At 42.3% G+C, this 17,864-nt stretch overlaps 1 protein-coding gene across 1 annotated transcript; it reads left to right on the top strand.

The window, feature by feature from the left end:
- Positions 1-366: 366 nt before the first annotated feature.
- On the top strand, positions 367-17,149 carry ADSL (adenylosuccinate lyase). The gene is made up of 13 exons (XM_062620485.1): positions 367-564; positions 3,851-4,054; positions 5,366-5,410; positions 6,168-6,247; positions 8,759-8,930; positions 9,221-9,267; positions 9,677-9,767; positions 10,578-10,647; positions 11,653-11,800; positions 13,767-13,857; positions 14,398-14,487; positions 16,511-16,687; positions 17,007-17,149. Exons 1-13 carry the CDS (start codon positions 409-411, stop codon positions 17,091-17,093), a joined length of 1,458 nt encoding a protein of 485 aa, XP_062476469.1. The 5' UTR covers positions 367-408; the 3' UTR covers positions 17,094-17,149.
- Positions 17,150-17,864: the final 715 nt, after the last annotated feature.

Raw genomic sequence — 17,864 nt, 5'->3', positions numbered from 1 at the left:
GCTTTTAAACAGCTTTTTTTCGTTGTTTTGTTTTTATTTTATGTTTTTTTTTTTTTTTTTGAAAGATATGATTGTATTATGTGCAACTCAGTTGCTTACATTATAACTACAAAATATTTTTGGGTTCCTGGAAAAAAAAAAAAAAAGAAAAAAAAAGAAAAAGACTAATAAATGTGTTTGGCTGCTAAGCATTTAATACCCGCGTTTGCTGCTCGTTTATTTACGCTGTGCCCTCGCCGCCATCTTTACGGCCGTCGCCCCACGCGTGGCCTCCAGCCGTCAGGGGGCGCCTTCCGCGCCGTGGGCGGGCCCTCCTCACGACTCCGGGGCGGAGCCGCTGCTCGCCCTTACCCCGCGCTGCCTGAGGGCCCTCGCTCTCTTCGCGGCCGCGGCAGCTCCCTCGCGGTGATGGCGACCTGCGGTGCTGAGGAGGACGGGCTGGCGCGGTACCGCTCGCCCTTGGTGTCGCGGTACGCCAGCCCTGAGATGGGCTTCAACTTCAGCGAGAGGAAGAAGTTCGGCACCTGGCGGCGCCTCTGGCTCTACCTCGCCCAGGCCGAGAAGGTAACGGCGGGACGGGGACACCCCCGTTAGCTGGTGGAGGATAAGGGCTGGCCCTAGGGGGAAAGCGGGGACTGCCATGGAGGAGCGTCTTCCCTTCAGGTTGTGGCAGGTGGGTGCTCGGGGTGTCTGAGGGGCCGGAACCCACGGGAACCGGCCGGCGTGTCTCCCCGGGAAATGGGAGCGAGCAGCGGCCCGGGTCTGCCCGGGGTGAGCGGGAGAGCATTGTCCAGAGCAGCTTTCGGGCTCTGGCTGCCCTTGGGGGACGAAGTCGGGGGGTGTGGGTGGGTGTGTTTGCAAGCACAGTTTTACACAACCGTTCCTACGCAATCCTGTCATCTACCCATCTGCAAATCACCTTTTCTTATCTCATGCCCTCCCTCTTGCAATTTTGTCCTTTTTTTGTGAAATTAGCTTTGTAAAAGCTTTGCTAAGCAGTTTTTGTGGGAGGTGTTCAGTGGTCTGAGAGAACACTGGTGACCTGCTGGAGCACTAGGCTGTTTGCTTTTCAGGAGGTGTGCCTGGTGTGAACTCTCTCGTGCAATCCCGTTGCTGTCAGTCCGTGCCAACTGGACCACCCCATTCACCTGCAGCCAGCTGTTTGTAGCTAGCCCTGATTTCTGAGATAAGTTTTCTTTTGGCTGAAGTGAGCAGAACAGTTACCCAGAAATGCTTATGACGTTTCTGACAGGCCAAATGCCACAAAAGAACCTCTGAAAGCACAAAAGATCAGTATCAATTCAGCTAGTAGGGATCAGCAACTGAGAGTATGTCCATATGACTGTAAACTGTTAACAGAGGCTGCAGAGTTAACATTTTTAAAATGCAGTTTAAGATAAACTTTCTTGACTTTGGTCTCAATGAGGGATATGAGTACAGCCTTTCTAGCTGAGACAGTCAATCGTAAAGATGCCTTAACTTGAGTCCTTGTGACTGAGAGGAAATCTCATATTAGGTTTTTGACCGTGAAAAAGCTGTAATACATTCCAAAAAAAAAGAAGAAAACAACACAAACCCACCCTTTCTTCTGGCATCTTTAGCTTTCAGACTCAGTAGTTGCTCATTTGTTTTGTACAGTCCTTCAGTTTCCATTCTGTCCGGAAGCAATCCAAGCAATAGATATGGCTGTTAGTGTAAGGGCAGAGAAGCATCGTGCCGGAGAATGAACAAGGGTTCACAGGGCTATTATTGTGTTTGTTCTTCAATGACCATACCACTACAGTGGCCTTATCAATAGTATGCTGCAGCAAATCATAGAATAGTTAGGGTTAGAAAGGACCTTAAGATCATCTAGTTCTAACCCCCTGCCATGGGCAGGGACACCTCACACTAAAGCATGCCACCCAAGGCTTCGTCGAGCCTGGCCTTGAAGACTGCCAGGCTGAAGATGTAATTATACAGTTGTGTTAAATAGGAATTGCCCTCTGAAATGCCACATGCTCAGTATTGTCACAGCTGAACTGCTGGAGTGAGTTGCTGCAAATCTCACCTAAGGTAGAAAGTGTCAGTACCAAGAATATATGCTTAAGAAGCTTTGCCTTTTCAAAGCATGATTACCTAAACACTGTCATATCAATTCTAGCAGGTAATCACCACTTTTTTTTCTGTTCAAGAACACAATACTTTACACAACATGCCCAAGAAGAGAAAAGCAAGCTGCTGAGACTGCCAGATACCCAACTTCCAAGTCTTGAACTTGGGGTTCCCCTGTCTCTTGACCCTTGCTTTCTCTCCCATTCCCACCTTTGAGTTTTGTTCCCAGAAACCAGAGACAGATCTTGCACCTTTTTGTAGTGGGAAGGCGATGACTATTTTTATCTGTCTCCTCATTCCAGATGAGTTTGTCTTCTGATGTCAGCTCTGGACTGCAGAAAGAAGAGTCAGTTACTCTCAGCACCTGTCAGCTCTGTCAGTGGTCAGTTAGTTACAGATAGAAGCAGTTTCCTTAGTTTCATTATTGAAGGTACACAATATTTCTTTTTGGATGCATTAAAAGAAAATAAAAGTAATGAATGAACTTTGGATAGTGCTTACTCTTGTAGTAAATCAGAGTATTAGGAATATCTGACTGTAGGTTTTCCAAAAGCTGCAGGAAAGTAGTAAGAGAGGGAATGTGCAGTTCAGTGATAAAGTTTTAGGTGAAGAATAGGGCCAGGTAATTAGTTTCAATGATCACCCTGCTTACAAGAGAAATTTTCAAGTAATCCACTTAGAAATGGAAAATTGTTTCACTGGAAACTGGATCAGGCAGAAAACCTTTACAGTTGGTATTTTGTTCCTTTTGTTCCTGGTTGTATATACACTTGCAACGTTACATTTTAAGTTGTATGAGTACCAATTATCTGATGAAGACCTTGAAGACACATCTGCTTTGCATACTTTGTCTTCTCTAGTTCCAGTTTCCACATCTGCAAACCATGATGTCAGTCAGTTTGGTTCTAAACAGAACCAGCTTTTGAAATACTTTTTATCCTTGAAGCTTTCTGGCTAGTGAATTCTAATTACTAATGCACAAGGCAATAGCATTTTAACTAGGAAAAGGAAATAATGCCAAGTTCACTGTGGGACTTTTAAACTCTCAGTATCAGGAACAGCCATTTTTTTCTCAGTTTAACTAGCAAATGCAAGTATAGAGCTGTGCAAAAGTTATACCAGTGTGTAATTCTGTGCTTTGATATCTTATTCTAAGTCAACTTGCTGAAAAGGTTTAGCAGATATTTTTGAATGCGAACTAGGAGCATTTATCTCCTGCTTCCAGATCAAGTGACTGATTTCCCAGCCTTCCAGATTCAGACTGAGGTGAAGTTCTTCAGGACTTTTGGGAAGGTACAAATATTTGTACCTTTCCATATGTTCTAATCCAGCTGTTCACAGTTCTGTACGTTTAGTTGTGGTCCAAAGAGTTCTTCCTGACACAAGCTATCTAGACACATGGTAGCTGGATTAATGATAAATTTCATTAGAAGAAGTTAAAGCTATATTATTTTTATGTCACCTTTCCCCACATGTCTAATTTTTATAGTTGTCACAGGGATGATACATGACTGAGGAAGGTATGAAGCCCAAGAGGACCATCTGAATACCATCCTATCCCATTGGAGAACCCGAGAATGAAAGCATTGAATGTTACATTGAATGTAAACCCTAGAATGTTACAGCTCTTGATTATGCTAAATTGCCATGCTTCCCTGAGATGTCATATGGGAGCAAATTACCTAAACAGCTTCTGTCTCAATTTGGGTTGTCTCTTAAAAACAGAAAGAAATAGAAAGCTCTTTTCCTCTTGCAGTCACTTGGGCTTCCTATCACAGATGAGCAGATAAAGGAGATGGAAGCCAATCTGGACAACATTGACTTCAAGATGGCAGCAGAGGAAGAGAAGAAGCTGCGTCACGATGTGATGGCCCATGTTCACACCTTTGCCCACTGCTGTCCAAAAGCTGCAGCAATCATTCACCTTGGAGCAACTTCCTGTTATGTAGGGGATAATACGGTAATAAAATGCATTCTGTTTCCCACCTGCAGAGCTGGGCAAAACAAAGCTACAGCTGCTTACTTGATAGCTCTTTAAAAACTTTTTGTTATGAAATAACATTAAATAGATTTTTTCAGACATTTTTATTAGGTTTACCATTGAAGTTAATTCCTCTTTATCCTAGCTACCCTAGAAAGGCTAATTTCTCTTACCTTCTTTCTTTTGTGATGAAGGAAAGTCTGTCTGGAAAATAACTGTTCCCTAAGCTCTGCTTGTATGTTAAATATTCAAGGAGATAAGAGATGGTGAGTTGCAAATGCATGCAGAAACGTGGAAAGTGTCAGTTACGCCATCAGGACAAGAGTTCACTGACTTAGGAAACAAGGCCACTTTTGATACATGCAGCCTGTGAGCTGCGTGGAACTACTATATTAATTTAGGGTATTAAAATAAAGCTTTTCAAAGCTTTTCAATTAGTAAATAAAAATTTGGAAAGCATCTTGTAGTAAATCAAGATTAGAATGGATGAGTGTGTTAAAAGTTTTAGGTGAAGAATAGGGCCAGGTAATTAGTTTCAATGATCACCCTGCTTACAAGAGAAATTTTCAAGTAATCCACTTAGAATATGTGAAATAAGAACTGGAAAATTATTTCACTGGATGAGTGTGTTAAGTGAAAAAGGAAGTACCACTGCTCTACAGAACTGTTAAAATGTTGATGAAAAACCTAATTTAATGAAAACTAATTTTCTCAGTATTTATTTGCTATTCCCCTGTGTCTCAGTCATTGCAACTTCACAACCACTTTACCACTTTTGTCCTACAAGAAACTGCTGTGTGATTATTTTCACCCTACTCCTTTGCAAGCCTGTTTGGCTTTTAGGTAATGCCACCTTCCTTGTGACATTTTCACCTAGCTGTATCTCAGTCTCTAAAGCAGGAGTAGAGATGACTGCTGCATGATCAGTCCACTTACTTTCCTGTTGTCTTTAGCCTATGGTGCCTGCTTTTTCCACTCAGGATGAATGATTTAGTCTGTCATTCCATGGGTGTCCTGACCCAGTCAGTAGAAGTGGGTTTTTTGCTGCCCAGTATGACTTTCTATGGATAGTAAAGAAGGAGCAATGATGGAGCCACCATTTTTGTCATAAGCAAGTTCGCATCAAGATTTGGTACAAGAAGGAAAACAGAGCTTTCATTTTAAGATGTTTGAGTGGGCAAAGTACATTTTAATTACGTGTCCATTTTAATTACGTGTCCTCTCTGAGATAAGCCATTGTGTCTGGTCCTTCAGACGAGGCCCAAACTTCCTTTCTTTGCTTTTCTTCAGGATCTGATTGTCCTCCGTGACGGGTTTGACCTGCTGCTACCCAAGGTGAGAAGGCGGTTGTGCAGTGTCTCAGAAGTGGGCAGCACTGATGTCCAGTGAATAGACTGTGTTTAACTTTGGTTTTCCTAAGCCTTGCTGGGAAGCTAGGAGGAGCTTGTCTGTTTGGGTTATTCTCAAGTGAACAGTTACCTGCCTGTCTTTTCTCAAGTTTTTCCCAAATGTGTCTTTGCCCACCATGGGAATTATAAGCAACTCCTTGTTTATCTGTGCCATGGGTACTAGTTTTATAAAACAACTGCATTGCTTTCAGGGTCAGCTTAGGCATCCTCTTGACTGTATTCCTAGGAGTGTGTCAGCATTCAAGAAGCTATCTAATACAGTTTTCTGAGGTCAAATATAGTGGGTGTGTAGTGTTGTCTATTACCTGAATGTTTTAGAACCCATTTTTCCCTGTGTCAATTATCCACAAAGCAGCTTTACTTCTGACCAATTCCAGGAGTACAGAAGGTACCGAGGGACAAACCAACTGCAGTATTAGGTTGGGCATGAGGACTAGACTAGTTTGAGCTGCAGTCCAGCCACTTGTATTGTCTCTTGCTTGAGTTTTGTAGCAAGCAGAAATTATGCGCACGCCCTGAAAAAATGAAACACATGATATTCAACAATTAGAGGAGTATACAAGGGCTGCACAGTTGTTTCCCTCCCCTTTCTCTCACAAGGCTGTTATGCTTAAGCATGCTAGCTTCTTCTGTGTGTTTTTTCTCTCATTCCACCTCTTATCTATCCCCTCTGCACCCACCAGCTTGCAAGGGTGATCAGCCGGCTGGCCGACTTTGCTGAGAAGTATGCTGACCTACCTACTTTGGGCTTCACTCACTACCAGTAAGTAGCCATCAGCCTTTGCTTTCATTTTGTTGACTGTGCTTTGCCTAAATTGACCTGGTATGGCTTTCTTTCATCCTTCTTTTTCCTGTCTCTTACCACTGGCAGCTGGTACTGCTGGACATCATTAAGACATTGCTAGTGGTTCAGAAAAGAAGTATGCTCCTAACTCCAGACTTGTCTCAGAAATTGAACTGTTGCTTTGATTAGCTGTCAGCAGTTGTCTTAACACAGCTTCATAAAGAACGACTTCCTGGCCAACACAGATGTTCTGTGCTGTTTCAGAAAGCATGGCTGGGAGTTGCAGTAAGCCTGTCTTCCAGTCACATTTTTTTTATGTTTTTCTGTCGATTAAGTTAGTTTTATCTGCAGCTTAGACAGGTTTGTTCCTGGCTACTTTTTACTACAGCTACTGTGTCTCTATAGCTGAAGCTTTCTTCTAAAGGGATGAAAATCCATCTGTTTTCATATATCCCTATAAGGCTCCCTGGGAAGAATCAGGAAGAATTTCTTCTGCTTAACAGGATGATACTGTTTTCTGGTTTTTGGGAAACTGACATCTTGTGCAGCACTTCTGACATTGACTGCTTTTAGGATAGGATAGAATAGAATAGAACAATAAATAGGAAAATAGACTAGACTGGAATGGAATAGACAGGATTAAGGCAGACTAGTGAGTCAAAGGACCACAAGATCTAGACTGGTCTGTTGTTGGGGTAGATTAATCTGCTGCTTCATGAAGATAGTTTGCTTTCAGAGGCATTAAACTATACACCTTGAAGTAAGCCTGGATCTTCTACCTTGGTGATATGGAACATGAGAGGCAGGGAAGTTAAGCACAGGTCATGTCAGACTGTGCCTGGCACTTCAGAATTTCTGCCAAAGGGAAGTGAGAGCTTTGAGTCAGGTATCCAGTTAATTTTTTTGCTTTATATGCCATGTCAGCTCCATCAGCTCTAGTCCTAGGTCCCTCTTCATGTACAGCTTTTTGGAGGAGTGTTCTCTGGGCTGAGTTTTACCTTGGCTTTTGGAAAGAGAGCAAAGGAGTATTCAAGAAGTGTATGCAAGGCAAAGCCATAAAAACTAAGGTAAAGGAAGCACTGATACCTCAGCCTTTTTTGTGTACTTTGTCATCAAGGTCTCTACCCCATTTATGAGCAGGTCCATGTTTTCCCTGGATTTCCTTTTTCCTGCTTACCTATTTGGAAAGGCCTTGTTGCCTTTCACATCCCACATCAAACAGATCCTGGTGGGTTTCGGTTTTTCTAGCCCCAGCCCTGCAGTGATGAGCAGTTACTTTGTGTTCTTCCTGACTCACCAATCTGTGCTTCCACATCTTGTGTGCTTCCTTTTTATGCCTGAGCTTAATCAGGAGCACTTTGTTTATGTGCATATACTTTTTCTGAAATAGTGTGGAGGTTGTCTTTGAAGCTTGTGTGGATAATTTGAAGTATTTCAACTCAGTACACCTGTTAGGGTGGTGAGGCACTGGAATAGGTTGCCCAGGGAGGTTGTGAATGCTCCATCCCTGGCAGTGTTCAAGACCAGGTTGGACGAGGCCTTGAGTGATACGGTTTAGTGTGAGGTGTCCCTGCCCATGGCAGGGGGGTTGGAACTTGATGATCTTAAGGTCCTTTCCAACCCTAACTATTCTATGATTCTGTAATCTCCCCATTTTTCTCCTCAAAGCATTTGCAAGGGTACAGTGTGGTTGAAGCTTGCAGATACTTATTTCAGAGCGGAAGTCTTGCCAGAAAATGTTAATTACTGTATGTTTGGCCAGATGCTGAGGAATCCTGTTTTATAAATAAGAAGGAGCAGTCCTTTAAGAGGAATCATTTAAAATCACAACGTGGATGCAGATGTTTCTGCACTGCGAAATTCACACGGGTGCTGTAAGTTAGCCTGGATATCCCCTGTGCCCTGGACGCACAGAACTTTGGGGGGAGGATAGGGGGACAGATAGATGCAGCCCCCCGCGTTTCTCCCATCCGTTTTCTCTCCGCGCGGGCCGGCAGGGGGCGCCCTCCGCCAGCGGAGGCGCGGGAAGACGGACAGGTTCCCGGGAAGTCTCAACACAGAATGGTTTGGGTTGGAAGGGACCTTAAGATCGTCCAGTTCCAACCCCCATGCACTGGCACAGGGTGCCCAGAGAAGCTGTGGCTGCCCCATCCCTGGCAGTGCTCAAAGCCAGGTTGGAGGGGGCTTGGAGCAACCTGCTCTAGTGGAAGGTGTCCTTGCATATGGCAGAGGGATGGAACTGGGTGAGCTTTAAGGTCCTTTCCAACCTAAACTGTTCTATGGTTCTGTGCTTTTAATTTCTCAAAAGAATGATCATATCTTCAGTACATTTACTGCTGTAAGCCGCGTCTTTCCAATTTCTGCTTAAAGGAGTCAGAGACACCAACCAACAAGGAGGTCTTAACAGCAGACTCAGAAGCAAACTGTGGTCCTCGTGGAGTTGCTGTGCAAATTATCAATGCATCGCGTTCTGTTCTTGGTTGTTTTCAGGCCTGCGCAGCTCACCACTGTGGGGAAGCGCTGCTGCTTGTGGATTCAGGACTTGTGCATGGACCTGCGGAACCTGGAGCGGGCTCGGGATGACCTGCGCTTTCGGGGTGTCAAAGGCACCACTGGCACTCAAGCCAGCTTTTTGCAGCTCTTTGAGGGAGACCATAGTAAAGTAAGTCAGACAGCCCAGGGCATACACTTGCAGTTTTGGCAATTCTGCCAAATGCTGGCCTCTTTGGCAGAACATGGAGATTCTGGCATCAAATTCACTGTGATCCCTCTGGGGCCCACTGACAAGGCCCTGTGTGAAAGTGAGCAGAATTTGGGGAGGGGGGGGCTTCCCAGCAAGTACAACTTCTGTTGACAGCTGAGAAAAGCAGAGGATCCTTTTGACTGTTGCTGACCTTCCTGAGTTGTTGCATTCTGAGCTCTGTTTGTTTTGGTTTTTTCTCTCACCCTGAGGTTGAAGAGCTGGACAGATTAGTGACTGCAAAGGCAGGATTTAAACGGTATGTAACAAGCATACTTAGTCACCTATATCTGGTGTTAGCAAAGCGTGACTCCTACTGTCTCTGTTGACCTATCTTCCCCTCGCTGCCAAATTGACATCTGTGCTGCCGTTGACTTATCTCCCCTTGCCATCTTCCATTCCCAGTTGCAGCTTCCTGCAGGAAACTTCACGTTCTAAACAGGCTGCTTCTACTTGTCTCCCCATCAAAGCATGGCTGTCAGTTCTTCCTCTGTTTTTCTCTCTGCCATGTGCATGCTGCCCCAAGAAACTGACAGCCTGAATCCAGAGTTGTTCTCATCAGGGCAGAGTGACAGCCCTCCACTTTAAGAACCATCTCACTCCTTGTTCAAAGTCTTGCACTACCATTGTATCTGTCTGGAGAACTCACCTTCTGTGCTTATTTCTAGGGCTTATATGGTCACAGGGCAGACCTATAGTCGCAAGGTGGATATTGAAGTCCTGTCTGTGCTGGCCAGTCTGGGGGCATCTATACACAAGGTGAGCACTCTCTTTGTATACACTGGGAAGAGGGAAAAGCATTTTAGATTGTGAAGAGAAGGTGCTTATAGTGGAGGATGCTCTTCTCAAGAAATATTGTTATTCCTTGTTTAGCTGTTCTCTTTGTGATCATGGAAATTCACCGCTGGGTACATATCTAGTAATCAGACCTCAAAGATCTTAAGACCAGTGGCAAATAAAGCAAGTTTACTGAGCAGATTCTAAGATGGGTTAACAAATCCCACACCAGATGTTAACTTAATCTATGCTAAATTGATCCAATTAAACTAAATGTCTTTCCTAGTGGTATATGGAGTTTTTATATTTCACCATTTGTTCCTTGTTAATTGCTTCTCTGATAATGGTGTTATTCTGTCCTTGTGGATGCTTTTCATCGATTTATCTCTGTTCCCTCCCTCATTCTCTTGGGCTGCGGTATTCTTCTGTTTTATTTTGTAGGCTGGCTTTCCCAGTGAACACACATTATTTGTGTTTGCAAATCACTGTGTAATTTCGTTATGCATTTTCAGTGTTCCCTCCTGGTCTGTCTTCCATTCCCTGCAAATATTTGTCCTTCTTGGAGTCCTGTTATATTCTCATGCATTCCTCCTTATGTTTTCTTGACTGGGATTTTTAGGCCAGGAAGTATGATTGCACTGTCAGTCTTCTGGTCAAATTTTTCAGTGCCCCCTGGTTTAGTTCTCAGACACACATGAAAATACTTCTCCAAGAACAATAACAGAAGTATACATATACTGGTGTGTGTTAGTTTGGTTCTGTTTGTTAATTTCTGGGTTTTTCTTTTTCTAGATCTGTACTGACATTCGTCTTTTGGCCAACCTGAAGGAGATAGAGGAACCTTTTGAGAAAGACCAGATTGGTAAGAGATGGGAGGCATTTCTTAGACCAGTGCATGTATTTTTCCATTTACGTTGCTGCAGCCTTTTAATGATACTTAGAGATGTCACTGCAGTGGTTGCTTTAAATTAACTGGGGTTTGACATTATTAGTATTTTAAGTTCTTCTTAAAGAAAAAGAAGGACAAAACAGAAAAAAAAAGGGAACTCTACCCAAAAGTTTTTGGATAGTAAGGAATTAAAATCAGATTTGTATTCATGCACTTCCTGAGTCTGGGGGGAGAGCAGAAGCAGTCATGCATGCCCCATTCCCCACAGAGGAAGACTTGGGTCTGAGGAGTACTTAGTGTTTTCCATTCTTCTTGAAGCTGACTGGAGCTGTAGGTTTTCAGATTGACTCAGCATTTTGGTCTTTATAAACAGGCAAGTTTGGAACAATGAAATTAGGCTGGACCCTTGCCGGAAGAATACCTGTGATGTGTTTCTGACATTAGCAGGAGGAAGAGATTTGACTTTTGGCTGGAAAAAAGTTCAGGTCCCTTAAATAGTTGCATAGGATTGAATTGGCAAATGAAGCCTTAGTCATTGAACCATTCTACATTCTGTGGATGGTTTTGATACCTATTCAATAGGCAGAGTGTAAGTATCTGACTTTGAAGAACAATATTATTGAGCAGATGAGGTCTTCAACATTGCCATGGGTAGCCTAGAGAGATGGTGCTAAGTACTGCATTGAAAGTTAAGGCCATTTGTTCTTTTTGTGAGGTAGTACTTCTTCTGTCTTGCAGAACTGCAAAATGTCTTCTCACCTTTTTCTCCCCACATTTGGGTGTTTCTAAACTGAAGGGGAGAAACATGGTGGTGTACTTTTCTTTATTCCATCTTGTCCTTACAAAATCGTATTTGGAGGCTGTAGTGAAAACACGATTCCTGACACATTTTTCTTTTCTGCGGGAGGACCTTCATCTCTTCAGTCCGAGTGTACTACTTCTGTCGCCCTGATGCCATCGTTCTTTCTCCTTTCACAGGTTCAAGTGCTATGCCTTACAAGAGGAATCCAATGCGTTCAGAACGCTGCTGCAGCCTGGCTCGACACCTAATGACTCTGGTGCTGGATCCCCTCCAAACAGCCTCTGTGCAGTGGTTTGAGCGAACGTTGGATGACAGTGCCAACAGGTTTGTTTAGATCATGCAGCGCAGCAATTTCTGCAGGTCTTGGGCAGGAAGGCCCTTTGATGTATTTAAAAAATACTATTTTTGAACTAAAACTACAAGTTACCATCTTGATGAAAAGCAGTCTCAATAGACTCTAGAGACTACAAACTTGTTTCCTCTACAAGATCAGATTAAAGCTGTTGGTTTTTTTTCTTGTCATGATTCTCTGCAGAGTAAACCAGTAGAGAGAGGAAGGGATGCAGAAGCCATGCTTAATAAAAGCAAAAGTGGTGTAGTATAACAGTATTCACATTTCTCAAATTTTCTGCCCTGCTTTGAATGTGAGTTTTGACCCTGCTCTTCTTCAGTTCTTAAAGAACAATGCAACATTTGATTAGTAAACCCTTAACCCTCTAAATACTCTAAAGAAACTTATTCCAATCTCTTTAGAAAGTGTTATCCTTTACAAGAACAGTGAGTAAACAAGTTCAGATCCTAAAGAAAGAGCACAAACATTATTTTTAAGTAATGCTTCAGGAAAACCTGTGCAGATCTTTCAGCTATTGCTCAGCAAACATTGCTTTCTGACTCTTCATTATGACTATTTTTAGAGGAGCAAAAGTTATATGTAAGTATTGTCAAGTAAATTGCAGCAATTAAATTCAGTGCTTCCACTTTCTGCTTAGTATTATATTTGCATAAAGCTCATATTTACATTTGAAATGTTTTAGTTTCAAAGTAGTCTTTTGTTGCAGAATTTGATCTCCTAGAATCTTAGAAGTCTTTAGATTCCTAAGGTATGAGGCTTTTGGAAGAATGAGCAACAGTTTTGGCTATAAACCAGTGTTAAGATTGTTGATGAGAACGTTATTTTAAAAATGTCTCCGCAAACATAACGTCTGCCTAAAATGTCATGAAAACATAGAAGATCTTTTTCCAAAAGGACTTTACTCCACAGTTGCTAATATTGTTAACAAAAGAGCTGCACAGGCAGCAACAAACAATCTAAGAAATTTGATACTGGTTGATATGGTGTGTTTATTTCCCATTCACTGCCAAGTGTTGAGAGATGCTGTGGGGTGCTTCAGATTTTACTTTCATCTCATCTAATAGAAAGGGTCATTTGTCTACTTCATAATCCAATTAAAAAATCCTGTGCCTTGGATTTTTCTTGTTAAAGCTACAGTGTTTTGAAAGGAGAAAATGCCATCAGCCTACAAAACAGCAAAATCCTTTTTAAGACAGTGAGATAGAACTGTTACTTAAATGTAACACAAGGTTCAAGTACTAGTATATTTTAAAAGATGACAGTTTAGAATGGGCTATCACTGGTGAATGGCACTGTTATCACAGATGGATCATGCTGTCATTGCTGCACTGTGACGTAGGGCCTTTTGCCTGATACAGCTCAGTCCCCACTACTCCTTTCCTTCCTTTTCTTTTTGTCAGGAGCCTCCTCTATGACCAGGAGCTGGTCTGTTGGAGGAAGCCCCCACTAAATGCATGGATTGCTATGAAAGTTCCCGACTGGGCACAGCCAGGCACAGCATGAGCGTGCAGCAGTCTTACTCCTGGAGGGAAGGATAGAACACAGGAAGATACTCACAAGTGTGCTAGCTCTCTAACTTTCTTCCCTGTTTCCTACCTGTGTAATTTCTGAATTATCTTGGAGCTTTATATGTGTGCCTTCACCCTTTCTCTTCCTCTCTCTCCCTCTACTGACAATAACAACAACAATAGTAATAATACAAACCAACCCCCCCTCCTTTCTCCCCAGCTTGAGAGGTACCGCTATAAGATGTTCTTTAGTTTTCCTGGTTGTGACATTTAAGCACCAAGCATCACCCATAAGGAGAACAGTTCCAGCTTTAAGGCCACAGTAGTGCTATTTAGAGAATTATTTACAGAAACTGAAGAGCTGGATCTGAGGTAGGCTGGAACATGGCCTTTCTTGCTAACTGGGGCCCTGGGTATGTGTGTTTCATAGGCGCGTGTGTCTGGCTGAGGCTTTCCTCACAGCTGACATCATTCTGAGTACACTGCAGAATATCTCCGAGGGACTTGTGGTATATCCAAAGGTAAAGGAGGAGATAATGTATGCAGTGCTGCTGCTGCCTTGATAAGGCTGCAACTATGCCAAAGTGTATGAAAATCATTCTACTCAAAGGATTCCTTTTTTATCTGTTAGTCCAAATAGTTTCTGAATTTTCTCTCTATTCTTGCTACACTCTCCCTGTTTGCAGGGCAGACATGCAAAGGGTACTTGCTGAAGCTAAAAGATAGTAAATTCAAAACTTCTCACAGAGGATATTTTTTCCCTGAGCTACAACACGGATCTGTAGAACTCAGCATCAAAAGACAGATCTCGTACAGTCCTGTCACTTAACCTACAGGTTAAAAAAAAAAAAAACAAAACACAACGTGAACAATTGTACATCTTTTCCATAGTAACGTCCCTTACAAGATAGAGCTTCTAAGTGTTATCAGCTTCAATACCTGGAATTCCAGAGCTAAGTCCTGGAGATTGAAAGGGAGAAGAAAACTTTGCCAGGAGTCCCAGTCTACAGAATTTCTATAATGCTGTTTCTTATTTCTGTTTTGTTTTTGTTTTGTTCAAGGTGATTGAGAGGAGGATCCGTCAGGAGCTGCCGTTTATGGCCACAGAGAATATAATCATGGCGATGGTGAAAGCAGGGGGCAATCGTCAGGTACAAATGCAGTCCAAAATACCTTTGTTCACTGCCTGGCATTTGAGTCCTGAGAAACCAAAGTATCTGGGTTCTTGCCCTGACTGTCTCACCTTTCTTTGTTCTCCACCTACTCCCAAAGAGTTATTTAATATCACACTGGTGCTGCAAAGCCACCAGGAGAGCAATTGTGGAGATCCATGTTTTCTGTTAGGAACACTGTGTCTTTGAGCTAATCTGGCTGGCTGTACTGGAGAAGAAAGAGACCTATTTTTATACTAGATACTAGTAGACATTTTCTTTCTGTAAATGTTTGAAGGAACTTGGAACACAGACCAGGCTTCTTTAAATGGAATATGTTGGCACTTGGCTACCTTATAAATTAAAAGAATGAATCAGTGATGTTAACGAAAAATCAAGTAAGACCATTCCAGATCATTCACTCACATGACACTCTTCCCTAATTCAGTATAGTGCTTTTTATTATTAACTTTGTTTATGGTCCTTCGTTCACTTTTCTGTGTTCAAGCAAATTGAAATTAAATGTTTTCCTTGGTAAATAAATCCAGGCACAACTAGATTATATTTCCATATCATTTAATTTCATAATTCAACTTAAAACTGATAATCAAATTTACATCTTAATAAAACAGCTTATTTTCACTTACCTTAAGATAGCAATTTTTTCCATTAATGATTATTTCCACATAAGGGACAGAGGTTAAACTTGCAAGATAGCAATAGCGGCAGTGTTTGCTAGAAGCTTTGTGTAGAATATGTGGTTCTAGTTCTCTGAAACACTTGTGGCAACTCACCCATGATGCTAGTCAGGGAACATATTTTTTGTTTGTTTGTTTGTTTTTCCCGTGTCTCCCATGTTTGTCACTGGATCACTCAGTAAGCTTCCTAACTAAACATATTAAAGGTCACACCATGTGGATAAGTTTCATTATCTTTTCAGCTGGTTCCCTTTCTAAATTATCCCATAGTTACTTGAACAGTCCTCTCTCTTTTGATTAGATTGAAGAGTGAATTTCATTTGTGTTTATTATTGGCCTGCCTTCTTTCTTGTGCTGTTTAATTACAAGTCTATAGAGTTTAGTACATTTATAAAAGTTGTTCATGTTCATATGTTCCATTTTTATGTGCTGAGAACTCTGGAACAGGACATTTTCTGTGCTTTCCGACCTCATAGCACAGAAGCTTACTTCCTTTCCCCACTAGTGAACAGCACCCTTTCCTAAACATTCAGAAGACAGATCTGTTCACATGACACAGGTCAGTGCTGGAGCGAGATAGCATTTGGAAGCAGGAAAAAGGATTATTTTCCTCTTAACTGAAGATAGATCAAGGATAATACGTAAGAGGAGAACATTCATACATGGCTGTAAATGCAACCACATGACTATTCTAGGGCCATCATGGAGCATCTGATTTTGCAGTTTGGTTCCCTTGTTTTTAGCGATTGATTCCACAGGAAGTCAAGAAAGTCTTTCAGAACAGTTATTGTAAGGGTTTTTGCCAGTCTTAGTGTCATGTAAGAGTTCTTTGGGAGAGAATGTCTTAAAGCCTTCAGGTCTGTGAGGTGGGATTCTTTTCCATCAGTCTGTCCTTAATGTAAACCAAGTCTCACTGCTTGTTAATTTGGACACGTTCTTTTCTTTTTTCTTTTCCAATCTGTAGATGTTTTACATTGTTTACAACTGGAAAAAAAACAACCCTATAGTGACACTTATGAGGACTTGCGAAACGTGAAAAAGTGTAGAGGATTCCAGTGTCATAATTTTGTGGCATAATTGAACAGGGAACATATGTGACATTCAGACTGGTTTAGTCTCACAAAGAAGATGTGGAAGAATAAAGAAAATCTAGTTTTAATATAGTGGTCTATGAGACACTGCAGTCCAAGCTGGGCCTCATTTATGTGCTGTCCAGTGCAGCACCTCTTGATGTTTCTCCCTCCCGCACAAGGGATGAACATGTGCTATCAGTAGCAATGGAATGACCTCTTTCTTTCCCCCTCCTCTTCTCCCTGCTCCTACAGGATTGCCATGAGAAGATTCGTGTTCTCTCCCAGCAAGCAGCTGCTGTTGTGAAACAGGAGGGGGGTGATAATGACTTCATTGACCGTGTCCGTGCTGATTCTTACTTCAGCCCTATCCATAAGCAACTTGAAAGCTTGTTGGATCCTTCCTCTTTCACTGGACGTGCTCCTCAACAGGTAAGTAGTGGAAAGAAGCTACAGGTCCTGCTGGTTATAACACAGCAACATGTTGTTTAATGCTGTGTCTTGTTTCATGCCAGAGAATGTGCATATTATGTACCTCTGCATACTACTAAGGCAGACACATTTCCCTCTTTTATTTTCCTTGGCTTTCTTGACTTTCTTCCCTGTGGGCTTCACACTTTTGACCCTGGACATATCAGACTGCTAGGTGGCTTTGTGAAAGAGACCCTAGTGAGAAAAAAAGGGCTGAATGAGGAGGAGAAGGCAGGTCACTTGTTTTGCTCATTTTCTTTTCTCTGTCTTTCTTGAACAGGTGGCAAAGTTCCTGAAGGAGGAGGTTCGACCAGTGCTGATTCCATACCAAAGCAAGATGGGTGGGAAAATTGAGCTGGCACTTTAGATATATTCTGCAAAGGTGTGTGGATACAGAAAGATAATAAAAGCCTTATTGAACCAGGTCTGTTTGCTGTGTCATGTAATTTTGGTTCTCTACAGTACATTTAACCCCCAGAGCTTACAGCCACTTTAATTCTAGATGGGCTTCTCATTCTTTGCCTGCTGTTTAATCAAGCCTCCATCTATTGTGTGCTGAGTTACTGAGAAACGCTTGACTGTGACAAGGTAACTTTATCACAGTCCCTTTCAATGGCCCCTTACAAAGCACTGACAGCTGTTTAAAAAGCAATGCCAGGTGCTGCATGAAATTCATGTGTGAATGACTTGTTGAAGAGCAGGGGTAAGGGGAACAGAGCCCACTCCCATTTCTATCTTATTTATCTGCTCTGAAACTTCCTCCCCAGGTACCTCAAAGACAATAAAAGGTTGCCCTGGTTTTCAGGGTTCTGTGATTTGGGGAGCAAATAGGAAAAAAACACCTAGGAATAATAGAGAGGCCGTGGAACTTGGTTTATCAAACTTAGGGTCATTCAGTACTGCCTTCGTGGTTTGATACTACACCTGTGCCTCTGTAGCTTCTGAAAATCATATTTACAGGTGTGGGTTAGGAAACAGCCATTGTGATTTACTTTTCCAGGTCTTTGGCTGTAGGTGCTTGACACTGAATGGCAGGTGGACCCTGGCATGTCAAAGTCATTCCTACTGTAAGAGAGTTTTGTCTGATTCAAAAAAATAATAATACTGTTGGAATTCATTGGATGCCAGAGAAATTCAA

This window comes from Pezoporus occidentalis, unplaced genomic scaffold (assembly GCF_034315485.1).
Source record: "Pezoporus occidentalis ecotype Australia unplaced genomic scaffold, CSIRO_AGI_Poc_V1 ctg221, whole genome shotgun sequence".
NCBI lineage: Eukaryota > Metazoa > Chordata > Aves > Psittaciformes > Psittacidae > Pezoporus > Pezoporus occidentalis.
The sequence above is the reverse complement of the archived record's forward strand: the minus strand, read 5'-3'. Positions and strand labels throughout refer to the sequence as shown.